Genomic DNA, 16,708 nt, shown 5'->3' with positions numbered 1-16,708 from the left:
CAAATGGAAGGAGCAATGGCTGGCCCGTGCCATTTTCTAAGATGGCGCTGTCTGTCCATTGCTCCTACCATGTGACAGGGGCTGACCAATGGCACCGGGAGCCCCTGTCACATGGTAAGGGCAAAGGGCCACCGGCGCCATTTTGATTAGTGGCAGCCGATGGCCCGAGGGAGAGATCACTCCTGGGATCCCACTGAACCACAAGGGATTTTAGTTAAGTCTTGGGTGGGGATCGGGATGGTGGGTTTCCGGTTTGTTTCACCGAAAAAAAAAAAAAGAGAACCGTTGGAAAACAAAGTTTTCCAAGAAGCACCCGACTCGATAGCTAAAAACGACGCACATCACTATTTTATGAAAATAAAGTGAATGTATATGAATCAGTGGATGGAGCTACGCCTCTTTGGATTCGATGACCCTGGGAAAAGAAAGTTGAACGTTAATGCCCTTGTACTGGGGGGGGGGTGTTTAGAAACAGGAAATCTAATGGAAGGCAGTTTTGGAAGAGAGTAGTGCGGTTGGAGAGATAATACAAGTTGTTTTTTGAATGTGTATGTTTAAATGGTTGACTTTCTGTACCACTGGTGGAACATTTTTTTTTATTTTTAAAATTTATGCGAGAGGCTCATTAGGAAACTGGTTTTCAGATCAGAAAGTTTAGTGTGTCCGATATATGCAAGTCGAATTTGGTTGCCAGTTTTACAATAACAGTAATAACTGTCAGCATGGATCCCATTCATATGGCACAAGCAACCGATGCAGAGATTTCGCCTGCACGGAAAGGAAGAGACGAGAAGGGAAAAAGTGACACTTTCTCCTGCACTGGTGTTACACGACAACACTTTTCTTTTTTTTTTTTTAAATCACATGGTGGGAGGAGGGGATCCCACATATCAGGAAAGGACCTCCACCCCTATGACATAGGGGGAATGCTATGGAAAGGTTTAGTACTAGGGATAAGGAAATATGGGCTAAGCAGTCAAGTACAGAAGGGAGAGGGAGGGAAAGGTTGAGTTACGATCTTTCCATGAGGAGATGTCTGGTTTAGATTTTGTGCAATGTGAGTCCGGGTCTAGGCTGGCAGGCTCAGACTGGGAGTTAGGAAGACATTTTAGATTTGGTACGAGTGGACCATGGGGAATTAGGATAATGGCTCACACATCTATCTGATATGCTTCCTGGAATGTATCAGGAATAGGCTCTGTTTACAAATGGTATAAAAAACATTACAATTTTTATGACATCAGAAGGTGCATATTGCCTTACTGCAAGAAACTCGCTTAGATGAAACAGAACAAAAGAAGTTATGCTAGGCATGGGCTGGGGAGATGTACTTGTTTACTTGTCTCAATCCCCTAATAAAACAACGGGAGTAGCTATATTGATAGGAAATCAATTCCCCTTCCAAGCTACTAAGATCCTTGCGGATCCTGAGGGTAGGTTCTTGCTGGTAATTGGTACCCTGTTTGATCAACTAGTGACAATTTGCAATATCTATGGTCATAATTCGCATAAACATTCTTTTGTTTAGTTAAACTGCTGGCAGATAACACCCAAGGTCTCATATTGGGAGGAGGGGATTTTAATTGTGTCCTTTATCCCGTATTGGATAGGTCATCTGGTAAAGGTTTGGCGGAGGATCAAAGCTAAAAAGGGGTCTCCTATGTATGCAATAGCCTGGATTTAGTCGATACCAAAGTTTAACAAAACACTTATAGAGTGTTACAACAGTTCCTATAACAAAACACTTGGAAATGGTTTTGTGGGAGGATGAACCTAGACTAATCGGCTATCCCATAGTTTACCAATTACTGGTGATGCTGATTTTATCCCTGGATCACAGCCTAGAACATTTCATAAGTGGAACGAGAGGGGGCTGCAATTAGATCTACCCAGTCTCACCGAAGAGGGAAAAATGCAAACCTTTCAAGACCTCTGTCAAGGTTTTAATATTTCTCAAGCGCAGAGCTTATGCATATTTGCAACTGAGGCATTATTTACAGAAGCTAGATCTATCGGCGTTGCAAGGAGAACAGCAGGAAATGTCTGACAGAGAAGACCCCCCGACCGTCATATTACTTCCTTTCTGTACAAATTGTTGCAGAAGCTCATCGGGTACCAGGATTCACCGCTATTGCAGGGATGGAAAGAGGAATTGGGAGAGGACTTTACATGTCTCTCGAGAATTCATACAATTACGCAAAACGTATCCTTGAGAGAAACACAATGTAAGTTTCTTTTGTGGACATACTGTTCTCAGAAACAGGTGCGTAGGTGAGCATTAAGAGACTCTAGCACATGCAAGAAGTGTGGGCAAGTAGTGGGAAACTTGGGTCATAGTTTTTGGCATTGCATATGTATACAGCATTACTGGAAAGAGGTGCCAAGATATCTTGCCAGAGTAACAGAGGTGACACGTGCTTTGAAAATAAATCATCAAGTAAGAACGGCTGTAAGAATGTATTCATTTAAGTCAAGATATGTAAAGTCGTGGGGAAGAAAAGCTCTCTTATTGGCCAAAAAGTGTATATTGCACAACTGGATGACTTCAGAAGCGCTCCCTCTAGGGCAACTTCATAATGTGGTACATAATGTGTGTATTATGGAAAGTATAGAAAACAAACAGATCTGACAAGGAAATGTCGAGTTTTCTTATCTCCTCGAACCAAAAGTTTGAATCGAAATAATAAGAACTGTGATGTGGTAATGACAAAATAACTTGTAAACCAGGCATGTCCCAACGCTGTGTTTCAGAGGGAAAAGGGTGGGAGGGAGGGAAGGGATTGGCTAAGGGAGGCGGAATTTTTCTTTACTGGTGTCTCTGGATGTTCTGGACAGGAAGGTGGATGAAATTTAAGAAGAATTATCCTTAAAGACAATGCAACTTTGCACAATAAAATGGAATCATTAGAAAATGCTCTTAGAAAGACAAACAAGTTTTATTGGATTCCCAAAAGTTCCAGCTGTGAATCCCAGGGAGATGTCAAAAAGTCATTTTACTTAAGTCCTCTCTCTAGGCACCAAAGTCTATTACCTGAACATAAGAAAATGCCATACTGGGTCAGACCAAGGGTCCATCAAGCCCAGCATCCTGTTTCCAACAGTGGCCAATCCAGGCCATAAGAACCTGGCAAGTACCCAAAAACCAAGTCTATTCCATGTAACCATTGCTAATGGCAGTGGCTATTCTCTAAGTGAACTTAATAGCAGGTAATGGACTTCTCCTCCAAGAACTTATCCAATCCTTTTTTAAACACAGCTATACTAACTGCACGAACCACATTCTCTGGCAACAAATTCCAGAGTTTAATTGTGCGTTGAGTAAAAAAGAACTTTCTCCGATTAGTTTTAAATGTGCCCCATGCTAACTTCATGGAGTGTCCCCTAGTCTTCCTACTACCTGAAAGAGTAAATAACCAATTCACATCTACCCATTCTAGACCTCTCATGATTTTAAACACCTCTATCATATCCCCCCTCAGCCGTCTCTTCTCCAAGCTGAAAAGCCCTAACCTCTTTAGTCTTTCCTCATAGGGGAGTTGTTCCATTCCCCTTATCAGACAATCCCTTACCCAGACAATCACTAGTTGCCCTTACTCTTACCTGGACGATGGTCTTTTATCTTCATGAACGATGGACTCTGGCACTTCCAGGTTAAAGCACTTTAAGCTTTAACCCGTATTCTATATTGTATTTCATAATTATTACCTGCCTTTACCTTCTTTCCAGCTATTTAAGCTTCCAAGTTCTTTACTCCTTGTTGAATGTAACTTTGCCTTATTCACCTCTATTGTTTAATTATTTTTAGTTGGCGCTTCAGTTATACCCCTTGTTAAATGTAAACCGATCCGATATGGTTATTACTATGAAGGTCGGTATAAAAAAAAGTGTTAAATAAATAAATAAATCATTTTGGTTGCCCTTCTCTGTACCTTCTCCATCGCAATTATATCTTTTTTGAGATGCGGCGACCAGAATTGTACACAGTATTCAAGGTGCGGTCTCACCATGGAGCGATACAGAGGCATTATGACATTTTCCGTTTTATTCATCATTCCCTTCCTAATAATTCCCAACATTGTTTGCTTTTTTGACTGCCGCAGCACACTGAACCGACGATTTCAATGTGTTATCCACTATGACACCTAGATCTCTTTCTTGGGTTGTAGCACCTAATATGGAACCCAACATTGTGTAATTATAGCATGGGTTATTTTTCCCTATATGCATCACCTTGCACTTATCCACATTAAATTTTATCTGCCATTTGGATGCCCAATTTTCCAGTCTCACAAGGTCTTCCTGCAATTTATCACAATCTGCTTGTGATTTAACTACTCTGAACAATTTTGTGTCATCTGCAAATCTGATTATGTCACGCGTCGTATTTCTTTCCAGATCATTTAGAAATATATTGAAAAGTAAGGGTCCCAATACAGATCCCTGAGGCACTCCACTGTCCACTCCCTTCCACTGAGAAAATTGCCCATTTAATCCTACTCTCTGTTTCCTGTCTTTTAGCCAGTTTGCAATCCACGAAAGGACATCGCCACCTATCCCATGACTTTTTACTTTTCCTAGAAGCCTCTCATGAGGAACTTTGTCAAACGCCTTCTGAAAATCCAAGTATACTATATCTACCGGTTCACCTTTATCTACATGTTTATTAACTCCTTCAAAAAAGTGAAGCAGATTTGTGAGACAAGACTTGCCCTGGGTAAAGCCATGCTGACTTTGTTCCATTAAACCATGTCTTTCTATATGTTCTGTGATTTGGATGTTTAGATCACTTTCCACTATTTTTCCTGGCACTGAAGTCAGGCTAACCGGTCTGTAGTTTCCCGGATCGCCCCTGGAGCCCTTTTTAAATATTGGTGTTACATTTGCTATCCTCCAGTCTTCAGGTACAATGGATGATTTTAAGGATAAGTTACAAATTTTTACTAATAGGTCTGAAATTTCATTTTTTAGTTCCTTCAGAACTCTGGGGTGTATACCATCCGGTCCAGGTGATTTACTGCTCTTCAGTTTGTCAATCAGGCCTACCACATCTTCTAGGTTCACCGTGATTTGATTCAGTCCATCTGAATCATTACCCATGAAAACCTTCTCCATTACGGGTACCTCCCCAACATCCTCTTCAGTAAACACCGAAGCAAAGAAATCATTTAATCTTTCCGCGATGGCCTTATCTTCTCTAAGTGCCCCTGCTCCCAAATAAGAAGAGTATTGATGGTAATAGAGAAATAGAAGGAGCCCAGCAGTCTTGATAGTCTGAGCACGTCTACATGTTTAGAAAAATCTGAGAAAGAGATGGCGACAAGCTCTATTCTAACCGTAAAACTCTGTCTTGCAGCTGAATAACAGAATGAATAATAAGGTTAAATTTCTGCCATCTGCATTTAAAGTTAAAGTGTTCCTTGAGGTAACTTGTGCTACTCAAAAAGGAAGGAAAAACTTCCTGGCATTAAGGGCTAAGGTTTTGCAGTAGAGCTTTGGTTTAATATTTCCTTGTGAATGTTGAATAATATTATCAGAATACTGGCTACGCATTCTTTTTTCCTAATGAACTTTCACAGTTTTTGAGTCACAAACTTATTTAAATATCTTTATCATTATAGCTGTGTTATTTGAACAACCTGATAGTGATTTCTGTGTGTATTTACAAGTGTGTGTTCCAAGGTGACACTGAAATTGCCTTTGCTTCTGTAATTTAGTACTATTTTCCCTTTAAACTTTTGATTTCAAATCCCTGTTATTTGAGGGCTTGGCTGGACATGTGACCATTAATATTTCTACCCCCACCCCCCCCCCTTAAAAGGCAACTGTATGCTTTATTCATGTTTGGTCAATGTTATTTCTGTTTCAATATGTTTCTTGGATATGTTCTTAAATTTTGCATTACATAAAATAAAACATTTAATAAAAAATAAACTATAAAAGTTACTTTCTTTAAACACTGAGGATCAGCATGCCCAGAAATAATAAGTTCTCATTCCTTAACACAGTGGCTCCCAACCCTATCCTGGGGACCCCCCCCCCCTCCCTCCCAGCCAGTCAGGTTTTCAGAATATCCACCATGAATATGCATGAGAGAAAATTTGCATGTTATGGCCTGAAAACCTGACTGACTGGGGGGTCCCCAAGACGGGGCTGGGAGCCACTGCCTTAACAGAACGAATGGGGGTAACTGCGTGGAGCATCAGTTATTACCATAAGTAAACTGCTGGGCAGATTCAATGTATGTTGCACCATGGAGAGATAACTCTAATGCATCCTAACCAGACACCTATGGATTTCTGAGTATATTCTCAATAGGTCTCGCCAAAGATCTCATTTTTTCCTCAATATAAAATGAGGCATTAAGTACACGTATGACACACATAACAGCTTCACTGCTGCCGAGGTTATACATAAACACATGTAGTGAATCCAGCCCAATGATAGTGTTGATAATACTGTGTCAGACCCAAGCTCCTGTGTATGGCAGAAAACATTGGAGAGGCAACATTCACAGCTCCCAGCATATGAGAAAGAGGGACCCAGCCATCAAAAAGCAGTAACTGGTTGTGCTATAAGTGTATTTGTGTTGGGCTGCCAAGAGAACCAGTCTATGGCTCTCAGAGACTGTTGCTGCTATGGTAAAGGAAGGTCCAAGGCACCATAGCCCTTTGAGGACAGTTCTTATTAAGCTGGAAACCCATAAAAACAAGAGGCAGCTGCCGGTCCATAAAAATAAAATAAATTCCTTTTGCTACACGTCAAGTATGAGAGAGAACTTTTTCCCAAAACAAGGCCCTTGGAAGACAAATAGGCGTGCAGCACCAGAACATATACCGCACGCAAAGGGAGAAATAATTACTTTTAGATAAACTAATGTATATTCCTGTTCTTGTGTGCCTGAGGATCATCTACATTAACATCTGTACAGCTTCACCGACAGTGCATCTTGCAATTATTACAACTGCAACTTAAATTCATTGATCTACCTAAGGAACTGATCTAAAAGTTCTGGAAAAAGCTCTAGCAGCTACAAGTGCAGAGCTTGATCCCTTCTCAACCTGTTCCACCAGTACCTTTAAAGCAGAGGCTAACAGCTGGTGTGTGAATGTGTGCTGCTGTGCCTTCTCCTTCCGCCCTCGCTGCTGCTTTTGCTTCTTGGTTCCTGAAAACTTGTCGGCAGCTGTCTGGCCATTCACCTTCTGCCCTAGAAAATAAAATCAAAAGTAGAGATAGAAGAATAAGGCTCCTGTTACTGAGCCACATGCACCAGACATACAAAAGTTGCTGAAAGTCTGTAACATGACAGAAGCCTTACTGGAACACTGGTGGTTCCCTAACCCCAGGGACAGAATGACAGATAATACCCTACTTAATCCCTGTTAACCTTACATGCTCTTATCAAGGTTACTAAATTAGTCTTGCAGAGATGTAGGTTTTCTTGAACATGTTCCCATGCTAATTTTTCTCATTTTCCTAAAAATGATACTTATAGACATTTTTCTGATACCCGAAATAGATTTGTGATCTGATTTAGTATCCCTACAAATCACAGTGGACCCAATATTCAAACATGTCCGATTATCTAAGTTATCTGGATATAACTAACCCAGATAATTTAGAAGGGATATTTCAGCCGCATGGCTATGCTGCTAAATATAACTGGATAAGTTCTAGTTAGATGGATAAGTTATATCCAGATAACTTTAGACCTGCTATTGAGCATGTCTACCTCATTCAGTTAACTTAACCAGATAAGGCTGAACATAGGCACTTATCCGGTTAAGGTAGGTGGATAAGTTGCCCCATCTCAATCTGCCCATTGCCCGCCCCCAAGATACCCAGTTATCTACTATAAATACTTATCCGGCTAAGTTTTGCCCGCTGAATATAGATGGATATTCAGCGACAGCCACTTAGTCATATAAGTCTGATTTATCTGGCTACGTAGCTTTTGAATATCTACCCCAGCATTACTACTAATCACTTCTATAGTGCTACTCAATATATGCAGCACTGTACATCAAGTATGGCTATAGAAGAACTATAACTGACCTATATATTTAGCTTAAAATATACTTATTTACCATGCTGAATCTCAAGGTTTTTCAAATAGCAAAGTAGTTGAACTGAAATATTTAATTAAATGGGAAAATTCAATGAAGCCACATGAATGTCACACTGAAATAAATTCAAAGAAAGAAAAGTGCCAAACTTGCCTAACATTGCATTGACATCCATTCATTATAGCTTATGAATTTTATGAAACTATTTTTAGAAATGGAATATTTCCTCAGAAAAATAAAGAGGGGTGGAAAATTTTCCCATGCATCTTATATATGCTGGGTCACTGAAACTAATTAATAAGACTTTTGACACTAATCAAAATTGCAGCTGCTATTGTTTATCCCCAGTGAACTAAAACAAACATCAGACTGAACAAATAAAAGCCATCTTTTGAGTTGCCGTTGTCTGGCAGCTTTTATCTTCCAGCTTGTGTGTGCTTCGCTTACTGGTTAAACAACTTTTTCATCATCTAAGACAGGATGATGATGATGAGATGTATAATTACCAGATAATTTCCTTTCCTTTAGTCCTAGCAGACCAGTTCACACATGCGGGGTTTCCCCTGTTTGCCAGTAGGTGGAGGTAGAGAACTTTTCCCATGGTTTTTTTCTCTTTCTGCTTACGACACTCACATTATATATCCTGGGCTAGCTGGGAGGTTCTTCAGTAGCCTCTTGCCCATGTCTATTAGGTTGATGTTCTGTATTATTTTTTTAAACCCTCTCCTCTTATTTTTTCTTTCAGGCGGGGGGGGGGGGGGGGGGGGGGGGGGGGGGGGTGAACTTGGACTGGTCTGCTAGGACTAAATGAAAGGAAATTATCTGGTAAGTCTAAATTTCACCTTCCTTTTCATCCTGCAGATGATGTACCTGAGCAGTAACAGTAATGATTTTCTGACCTTAGAAGAATTTAATCCCTTGTAATCCTCACTTCAACAAGGTTCTATAAACCTATCCCTCTTGTATTTAACTACTTAAAAGCATGCTATCTTATCGATGATAATAAAGGTGGTGACCACTATTTTATAGAAGCGATTCTAAGGAACTGCTGCTGAGAACAGAAGAGCAAGTACGTGAGGATGGTTCCCAGTCTCTGGCGAAGCCCTGCAGTAAAGCCCAGAGACAGTGATTGCAGCTTTCCTGTATTCCTGCCTGAGCTTCGGACCTCCATAACCTTCTCCCCCAGAAACGGCAAGTTGCAGCCTTACCACCCTCCTGCCAAGACTTGCTTGCTCTCAATACATCAGTCCCAATGCACTTTGCCCCCAGACAGCGACAGGCCAAAACCTTCCCTCCCGCCCGCCCTCTCGACCGCTGTGATCCTCCTGCTTGCTCGCCCACCCAACCTCACTCTCAACCGTTGCAGCCTTCCTGCTAGCCTGCCTGACCAACCCGCGGTATTTAGGTCTGCCTTGGCCTTCTCCCCCCCTCCCTCCCCAAGAACGACAAACTGCGACCTTCCCACCTGCTTGCCTGACCTCACTCCAGACCATTGCGGCCTTCTCACCCGCATGCCCGACCTCACTCATGAGCATTGCAACCTTCCCAACTGCCTGTCTGACTACCGAGGCTTCCTCCTCCTGGAGAGCAGTACACTGCTAAGGACCTTACGCCGCCCGTCCACCATTTTGCTCGCTCAGACTGCCACATGCAAGAAGAGAGAAATAGTTCTGAGCGGTGTGACTTTAAAGTCTGAGAGATCAGCGAGCTGCGCCGCCCCTGTGGTGAGAGGAGGGAGGAAAGAGCTGAACTGCTACAGTGGTGAGAAGAGAGTGGAGAGAGCAACTGAGCTCTGAAATGTGAAAGAGGAGGAGAGAACAACTGAGCTGCTGTGGTGAGGTAAGAAGAGACAGGAGAGACCAATTTGACCTTCTGAGGTGTGAAGAAAGAGGAGAGAGCATCTGAGCTGTTGTGGAGAAGTGAGAAGAAGGAGAGAGCAACTGACCTGCTGAAGTGAGAAGAAAGAGGAGAAAGCAGCTGAGCTCCAAGGTGAGAAGAGGTAGGTCAGAGAAATTGAGCTGCCAAGGTGAGGTAAGAAGAACATAGAAGCAGGAAAGAACAATTGAACTGTCGAAGTGAGAAGAAGGAAGAGAGAACGTTTGAGCTCTGAGGTGAAAAGAGGGAGGAAAGAGCAAATGAACTGCTGAAGCAAGGTGAGAAGATTCTGGTAACAGCAATTACCTACTGAAGTGAAGAGGTGGTGGATAGAACCACTACTGATTAAACTGCCTAAGGATGCCACCACCACATGAAATCTCAACCTGAATTCACCATCTGATTTAACTGACACCAACATGAATTCTCCACCTATTTAAACCACCACACCACAACATTAAGACATCACCATAAGACACTGCCCAAGGACACCACTACATAAAAGACACCTTAACATAACCTATCACTAAAAACTAATTGATCTCATCCGCTCTGTTTTCTCCCACCATTATCTCCGAAACATCACGGTTTAACATGGATCCAAAAATCAAACTAGATCCAGTAATAGGTAACAGAAAAAGTGGTGACCTTATGAACAACATAAACAAAAATCTTAACAAGATTGATAAATTTGTACAACACACGACTAACTCCAAAAATCAAAACTTGCATACTGTTCACCCTCTACTATTGAACGCTCAATTAATTTTTTAAAAAATTCCCACTTATCAAAGATATTGATGAATAACAACTTACAATATTCTGCATAACTGAAACATGGCTAAAAGACAAGGACAATGTTCTCTTAAACCAATTATCTCATCCTAGCTACGATCTTTTCCATACCACCACGACAAAAAAGAAAAAAGGTGGAGTCTTACTAATAATCTTCAAAAAAGAACTCAAATTAACATAAAAAAAAAAAAAAAAAAATCAAAATGTACTCTCCATTTACCCTTAAAATCAAAACAAATGAATAACGGTTTGGTATACTGCCCACCTGGCCTACTCCAAAAAGATTGCTCACCCATTATTGAACTTTTCACAAAAGAATTCCGTACTCCAGAAACAATCATAATCTTAGGAGACTTTAATCTACATGTTCACTTTTCACCAAGATCGCCCTCTCGCGACTTATTCCTTGATGCCATAAGATGGAAACATCTCTAAGCCACTCACAAAGCTGACAACCCACTTGATTGAATATTTGCAAATCCTAATTACTTCAATATAAGCATTAAACACAAGACAATCCCATGGTCTGATCACCAGCTAATCATAGCTGATCTAATATACAAAAAACAATAACTGAAAACTCTGATATGAAAAACACCATAACATTCAGAAAGAAAACAAAAATTAAAACAGTAACAAATGCATGAGAGATCAAAATTAATGATTTAAACTTGAACTGCTATAAACGCATTTAATTCGTGGGAAAATATGATCGAAGAGATTGCAGACGAACATAGCCCATTACAAACAAGAACTACAAACAAAAATAAAGAAAATCTGAGAAAAATGAACCCCTGGTATAATGATAAACTGAAGGAGTCTAAAAAACTACTAAGACGACTAGAAAAAAGATGGCAAAAATACCCTAGATATGAATCACTACGAAGATACAAATCTCACCTACCCCATTACTGCACTCTAACGAACAAATCAAAAAAAGAATATTACGCAAAACAGATACATGGAGTAATTTTAGACTCAAAACTCGTTTGAGATAGTTAAGAGTCTAAAGGGAGGAGTTAAGAGTATAAGAGAGGAGGAATAGTCTAGTGGTTAGAGCAGTGGGCTACGAACCAGGAGACCAGGGTGAACTAGGAGACCAGGGTTCGAGTACCGCTTCGCTAATTGTGACCTTGGGCAAGTCACTTTACCCTCCATTGCTTCAGGTACAAACTTACAGGCCGATACAGTAAGGAGCAGTAGGAAGAGCTGCGTTAGTGCCGGGCGCACCCGCATTTGCCGCACGCACAGTCCGGCTCACCTACCACTCGATACTGTATTAAAATCGCATGCAAACGCAAGCCGCGTCCAAGAAGCGTCCGTGAAGCGTTAGGCCCGTGCAACCCATTTTACTGTATAGGCGCTTTATGCAGTGCCTATACAGTATCCTGGGTACGCTGGTACCTGTCATTTCAAATGTCATTTGAAATGACAGGCACCAGGAAGTGGATCCCAACTTTAACCCAAGAAAACCTAAAAACTAAAATCCCCTCCTCCCGAAGCGACTGGACATGTAAAATATGTAAAACCTAAAATCCCCTCCTCCCGAAGCGACGCGACATGTAAAATATGTGAATAAGTGTAACCAACTTATTTTTTGTTTCTTTTTCAGCCCTTTCAGCCTTCTCTGCAGTCCTCCGGAGGGGGCAGCCGGCGGCGAAAGCGGCCCCCGCCAAAGACGGACAAACGCACGCCCGTAGTGCACGGGCGCTCAAGCCAATGAAAGCACATGGACGGGCGTGCGTGACGTACGCCGTGAAGTCACGCAAGCGCGTTCATGTGCTTTCATTGGCTAGAGCGAGCGAAGCGTACACCGTGACGTCATGCGCTTCGCTGGCTAGAGCGCCCAAATTGACGGGTGCTCAAACCAATGAAAGCACATGAACGCCCGTGTGTGACATCACGGCGTACGTCACACACGCCTGTCCATGAGCTTTCATTGGCTTGAGCGCCCATGCACTACGGGCGTGCGTTCGTCTGTCTTCGCCGGTGGGGGCCGCTGGAAGCCACTTTTGCCGCCGAAAGCCGCTTTCGCCGCTGGCTGCCCCCTCCGGAGGATGGCAAAGAAGGCTGAAAGGGCTGAAAAAGAAACAAAAAATAAAATTGGTTACACTTATTCACATATTTTACATGTCGAGTCGCTTCGGGAGGAGGGGATTTTAGGTTTTACATATTTTACATTTCCAGTCGCTTCGGGAGGAGGGGATTTTAGGTTTTCTTTTGGGGGAAAGTTTGCCGTCTACCCTTACCCCTGCCTCTAACGCAGGGGTAGGGGTATGCGGTAAATTAGCAGGTTAAACGCGCGGCTAAACTGCAGGTTAAAAAGGCGATAGTCGGGGCGCGCGTTACTGAATGGGGGGAATAGCTAATCCGATCGTTTACATCTCATATACATGCCACGGGCGGAAAGGGGTACCCGTTGATTTAAAGAAGCAGTAAGGATGGGTTAAAAGGGACAGTGAATCACGGGTTGGGCTAACGCGGCCAAATTGTGAGTAGAAAGCGGGTTAGAAGCAGGGTAACCGCGGCCGCACTTTACTGTATCGGCCTGCTAGTTTGTAAGTCCTCTGTGGATAGGGAACTACCTACAGTACCTGAATGTAAACCGATCTGATATCTCAGATCGAATGTCAGTATATAAAAAAAAAAATAATAATAATAATTAAAGACCCTTCCTCACATCATATAACAAACAATTTTACAAAAAAACTTCATGTAATGATTACACAACAGCACTAACAGAAAAAATCAAAATGCTGAATCAACAAATCATCTATTCCTAGCCTCTGATAACAACAGAAGATCTATCGGCACAAGATAAATGGTCATCATTTGACAGAGTATCGAAACTGGAGATAAGCAAAATTATTGCCAAAACTAAAACCTGCTATGCATCCCCTTGATCAGATACCAGCAACCCTGCTAAAACAAGTAAACTAGACAATAACCCCTACAATCACAATCAGGCCGCGACTAGACGCGCGTTTTGGACAAGCTATTACCCCTTACTGAATAAGGGGTAAAGCTAGCGCGTCCAAAACGCCCGTCCAACCCCCCCAGAACCTAATAGTGCCCGCAACATGCAAATGCATGTTGATGGTCCTATTAGGTATTCCCACGCGATACAGAAAGTAAAATGTGCAGCCAAGCCGCACATTTTACTTTCAGAAATTAGCGCCTACCCAAAAGGTAGGCGCTAATTTCTCCGGGCACTGTGAAAGTGCACAGAAAAGCAGTAAAAACTGCTTTTCTGTGCACCCTCCGACTTAATATCACAGCGATATTAAGTCGGAGGTCCCGAAAGTTAAAAAAAAAGTAAAAAAAAATAGAAAAAAAATTTTTGAAATAGGCCCACGGGTCGAAAAACGGATGCTCAATTTTGCCGGTGTCCGGTTTCCGAACCCGTGGCTGTCAGCGGGTTCGAGAACCAACGCCGGCAAAATTGAGCGTCGGCTGTCAAACCCGCTGACAGCCGCCGATCCTGTCAAAAAAGAGGCGCTAGGGACGCGCTATTGTCCCTAGTGCCTCTTTTTACCACTGGCCGTAATTTAAATAAATTAAAATATTGTATCACATGCACAGGAGAGTGGCCTGCTCGCCCGTGATTTTACTGTATCGGCCCGTATGTAAATGCAAATCCCTCCCAAACTTAGCGCCATTCACTGCAGGTAAATTTATATGCACACAGACCATATGCATATTTTACCTGCATATCAGATGGGCAATTTTGTAAAAGGCTATTTTTGCATGTAACACACTGTTTTTAGCATGAAAATGGCTTTGAAAATTACATCCTTATACTCAACAGTATTCAAAAAGTCTCCAGAGATATGGGAATAAAAGAAGAGATTTTAATCTCGCCTTTCTTAGATAATTCAATGATTCCATCACCTTTCTTACAAAATTCTAAAAACTCCTCCCCCATCGTTATTCAACCAAAACATATTTTGTCCCACTTTCTGCCAAGCAGAAGTTTCTTTACTATAAAGACTTTCAAACATCTCTAACCCATGTGGAACACTGGCAAGACATTCACAGTCCTATTTTTTTTTAAAGTCACATTAAGGATCCTGGCTTCAGCCTAAATCACTGCCCTACTGCTATCCATGTCGATCAGAAACTGCATGCAATCCCTTAGATCTCTGCTCATATTCTTTTATTTATTCTACTAAAATGTATCAGTATACCTAATATTACGGGTCAACTCACATCATATAATAAATTCCTACGGGATACAGTATCAGTGGGAAGCAGTCTCTTTATTGCTTTTAGGTTACCCCTCGCTCTGTTGTAGCGCTGCACGAGGGAGGCGACAGCTCAGACACCACTGCAGAATCACCAAGAGTCGGCAGGGGGAGTTCCGCCAACCCACACGGCTCAGACAGCGCCACCCAGCGGCTCCTGTGGATGGTGCACTCTGCCCTCCCTCAATCCCGGGCTCCCCGGCTCCAGCTTACCGTCCCCCTGATCGCCTGCGGCGGGCTCTGAGCTCGGACCAGCTGGCTGCCGCCTCCCCACCAGCACGAAAAGTAGCAGCCCCACTGCGCCCAGGAGCACCGACACCACCACCAGCAGCACTGCCGCTTCCATCTTCCCGCCCTCTCTCCGCACCCGTGCGCGCCGCCTACAGCCACGTTACCCGTGTGTACGTCCGGAGCCCAGTGCGCGCACGTAAGGGGCGGAGCTCAGGAGCCGCAGCAGGCGACAGTAAGCGGGGGTTGTTACGCCGGGGGAGGAGATGTAAGTGCTGGGGAGGGACCATACGGTAGTGTGAGCCAGGGGAAGAGAGGCTAAGGGTCTAATATTTGTAATGGCAATTTATTTTGCAAATGTAAAATCGTAAAGAGAAAAATATTGAGTATGAAAAAACAGACTTATTCAAATTCTGACCAGAGCCAAAGAAAAGTGTTTTAGTTCTCGAAAACTGTTCATAAAATGGATTGTTAGTCCAATAAAAAGGTACTTCGAGCACTATATATCTTGATGTTATTAACTTTTCTGTACAAAGCAAAATCTGTACTCCATAATGTATTTTGTTTCAGCTTTCCCCGTTGTCCCAGCTGGTTTAACTAGTAAATTCTGAGATTTAATATTTGTAGTTGTCTTTCTATGAAGATGTTTCGAAAAGTGAAAAGGTCTTTACGCCTGCAAAATTCCTTTTATCGATTGCAAGAACTGTTTAGGATTGTTAAGAGTTCATTGGAGAAGTCTAATGTCAGTGGCTCCCTACCTGAGCTAAAAAGTGAATACTTTGCCCAGCACTGGGTTAATAAATGCACAAATGTTCACTCCACTTGCAGGTCACATGCAGAAGACGTTGCTGAATATGCTCTTTTTGACAAGCAGATGGCTAACCTTTAACTTTTGAATAAGGACCTCCTAATTATCAAGCAGCTCTTGCACCAGGTCCTGTGTTCCATTGAGAATTACAATCCATTCAGAAAGTATTCAAACCCCTTCACTTTTTCCACATTTTGTTACAGCCTTATTCTAAAATGCATAATATGCAGAGAAGATTGGGAGAAAAGCCCCAAATCCAGGTGTGCCAAGATTGCAGCTTCATATCCAAGAAGACTTGAGGCCATAATCACTGCAAAGTACTGAGTAAAGGGTCTGAATACTTATGTAAATATATATATATTTTTAATTTGCACAAATTTCTACAACCCTGATTATGAGGTATTTTGTGTAGACTGAGAAGGGAAAAAATGTATATTCATTTAGAATAAGGCTGTAATGGAATAAAATGTGAAAAAAAATGGAAGGGGTCTAAATACTTTCCGAATGCATGGTGCCTGTAATTTACCAAACGGAAGACATTCACAGTCCCTTCCTTTTGTAGCAATTCCACTCATTTTTCTACCACTAGTGCCAGACTAAGTGGCCTATAGTTGCCAGCCTTCCCCTTGCTTCTGCCCTTTTCTAGACTTTTGTAATTGCTCATGTTTTTAAAGCTTGACTTATCATGATTCCCA

General features: G+C 42.2%; 1 protein-coding gene across 1 annotated transcript in view; it reads right to left on the bottom strand.

Moving 5' to 3' along the window:
* The window catches only part of TBL2 (transducin beta like 2), a 50,687-nt gene extending 35,299 nt beyond the window's left edge, over nt 1-15,388 (bottom strand). Inside the window, exons 1-2 of the mRNA XM_029613038.1 lie at nt 15,191-15,388; nt 7,074-7,204 (exon numbers count right to left, since the gene is read on the bottom strand). Of these exons, the coding sequence (XP_029468898.1) occupies nt 7,074-7,204; nt 15,191-15,323 (264 nt within the window). The 5' untranslated portion in view covers nt 15,324-15,388. The remainder of the gene's footprint in view (nt 1-7,073; nt 7,205-15,190) is intronic.
* Between the last annotated feature and the right edge of the window lie 1,320 nt (nt 15,389-16,708).

Source organism: Rhinatrema bivittatum, chromosome 8 (assembly GCF_901001135.1).
Source record: "Rhinatrema bivittatum chromosome 8, aRhiBiv1.1, whole genome shotgun sequence".
NCBI classification, from domain to species: domain Eukaryota; kingdom Metazoa; phylum Chordata; class Amphibia; order Gymnophiona; family Rhinatrematidae; genus Rhinatrema; species Rhinatrema bivittatum.
Note: the sequence above shows the minus strand (reverse complement) of the source record. Positions and strands in the feature narration are given on the sequence as shown.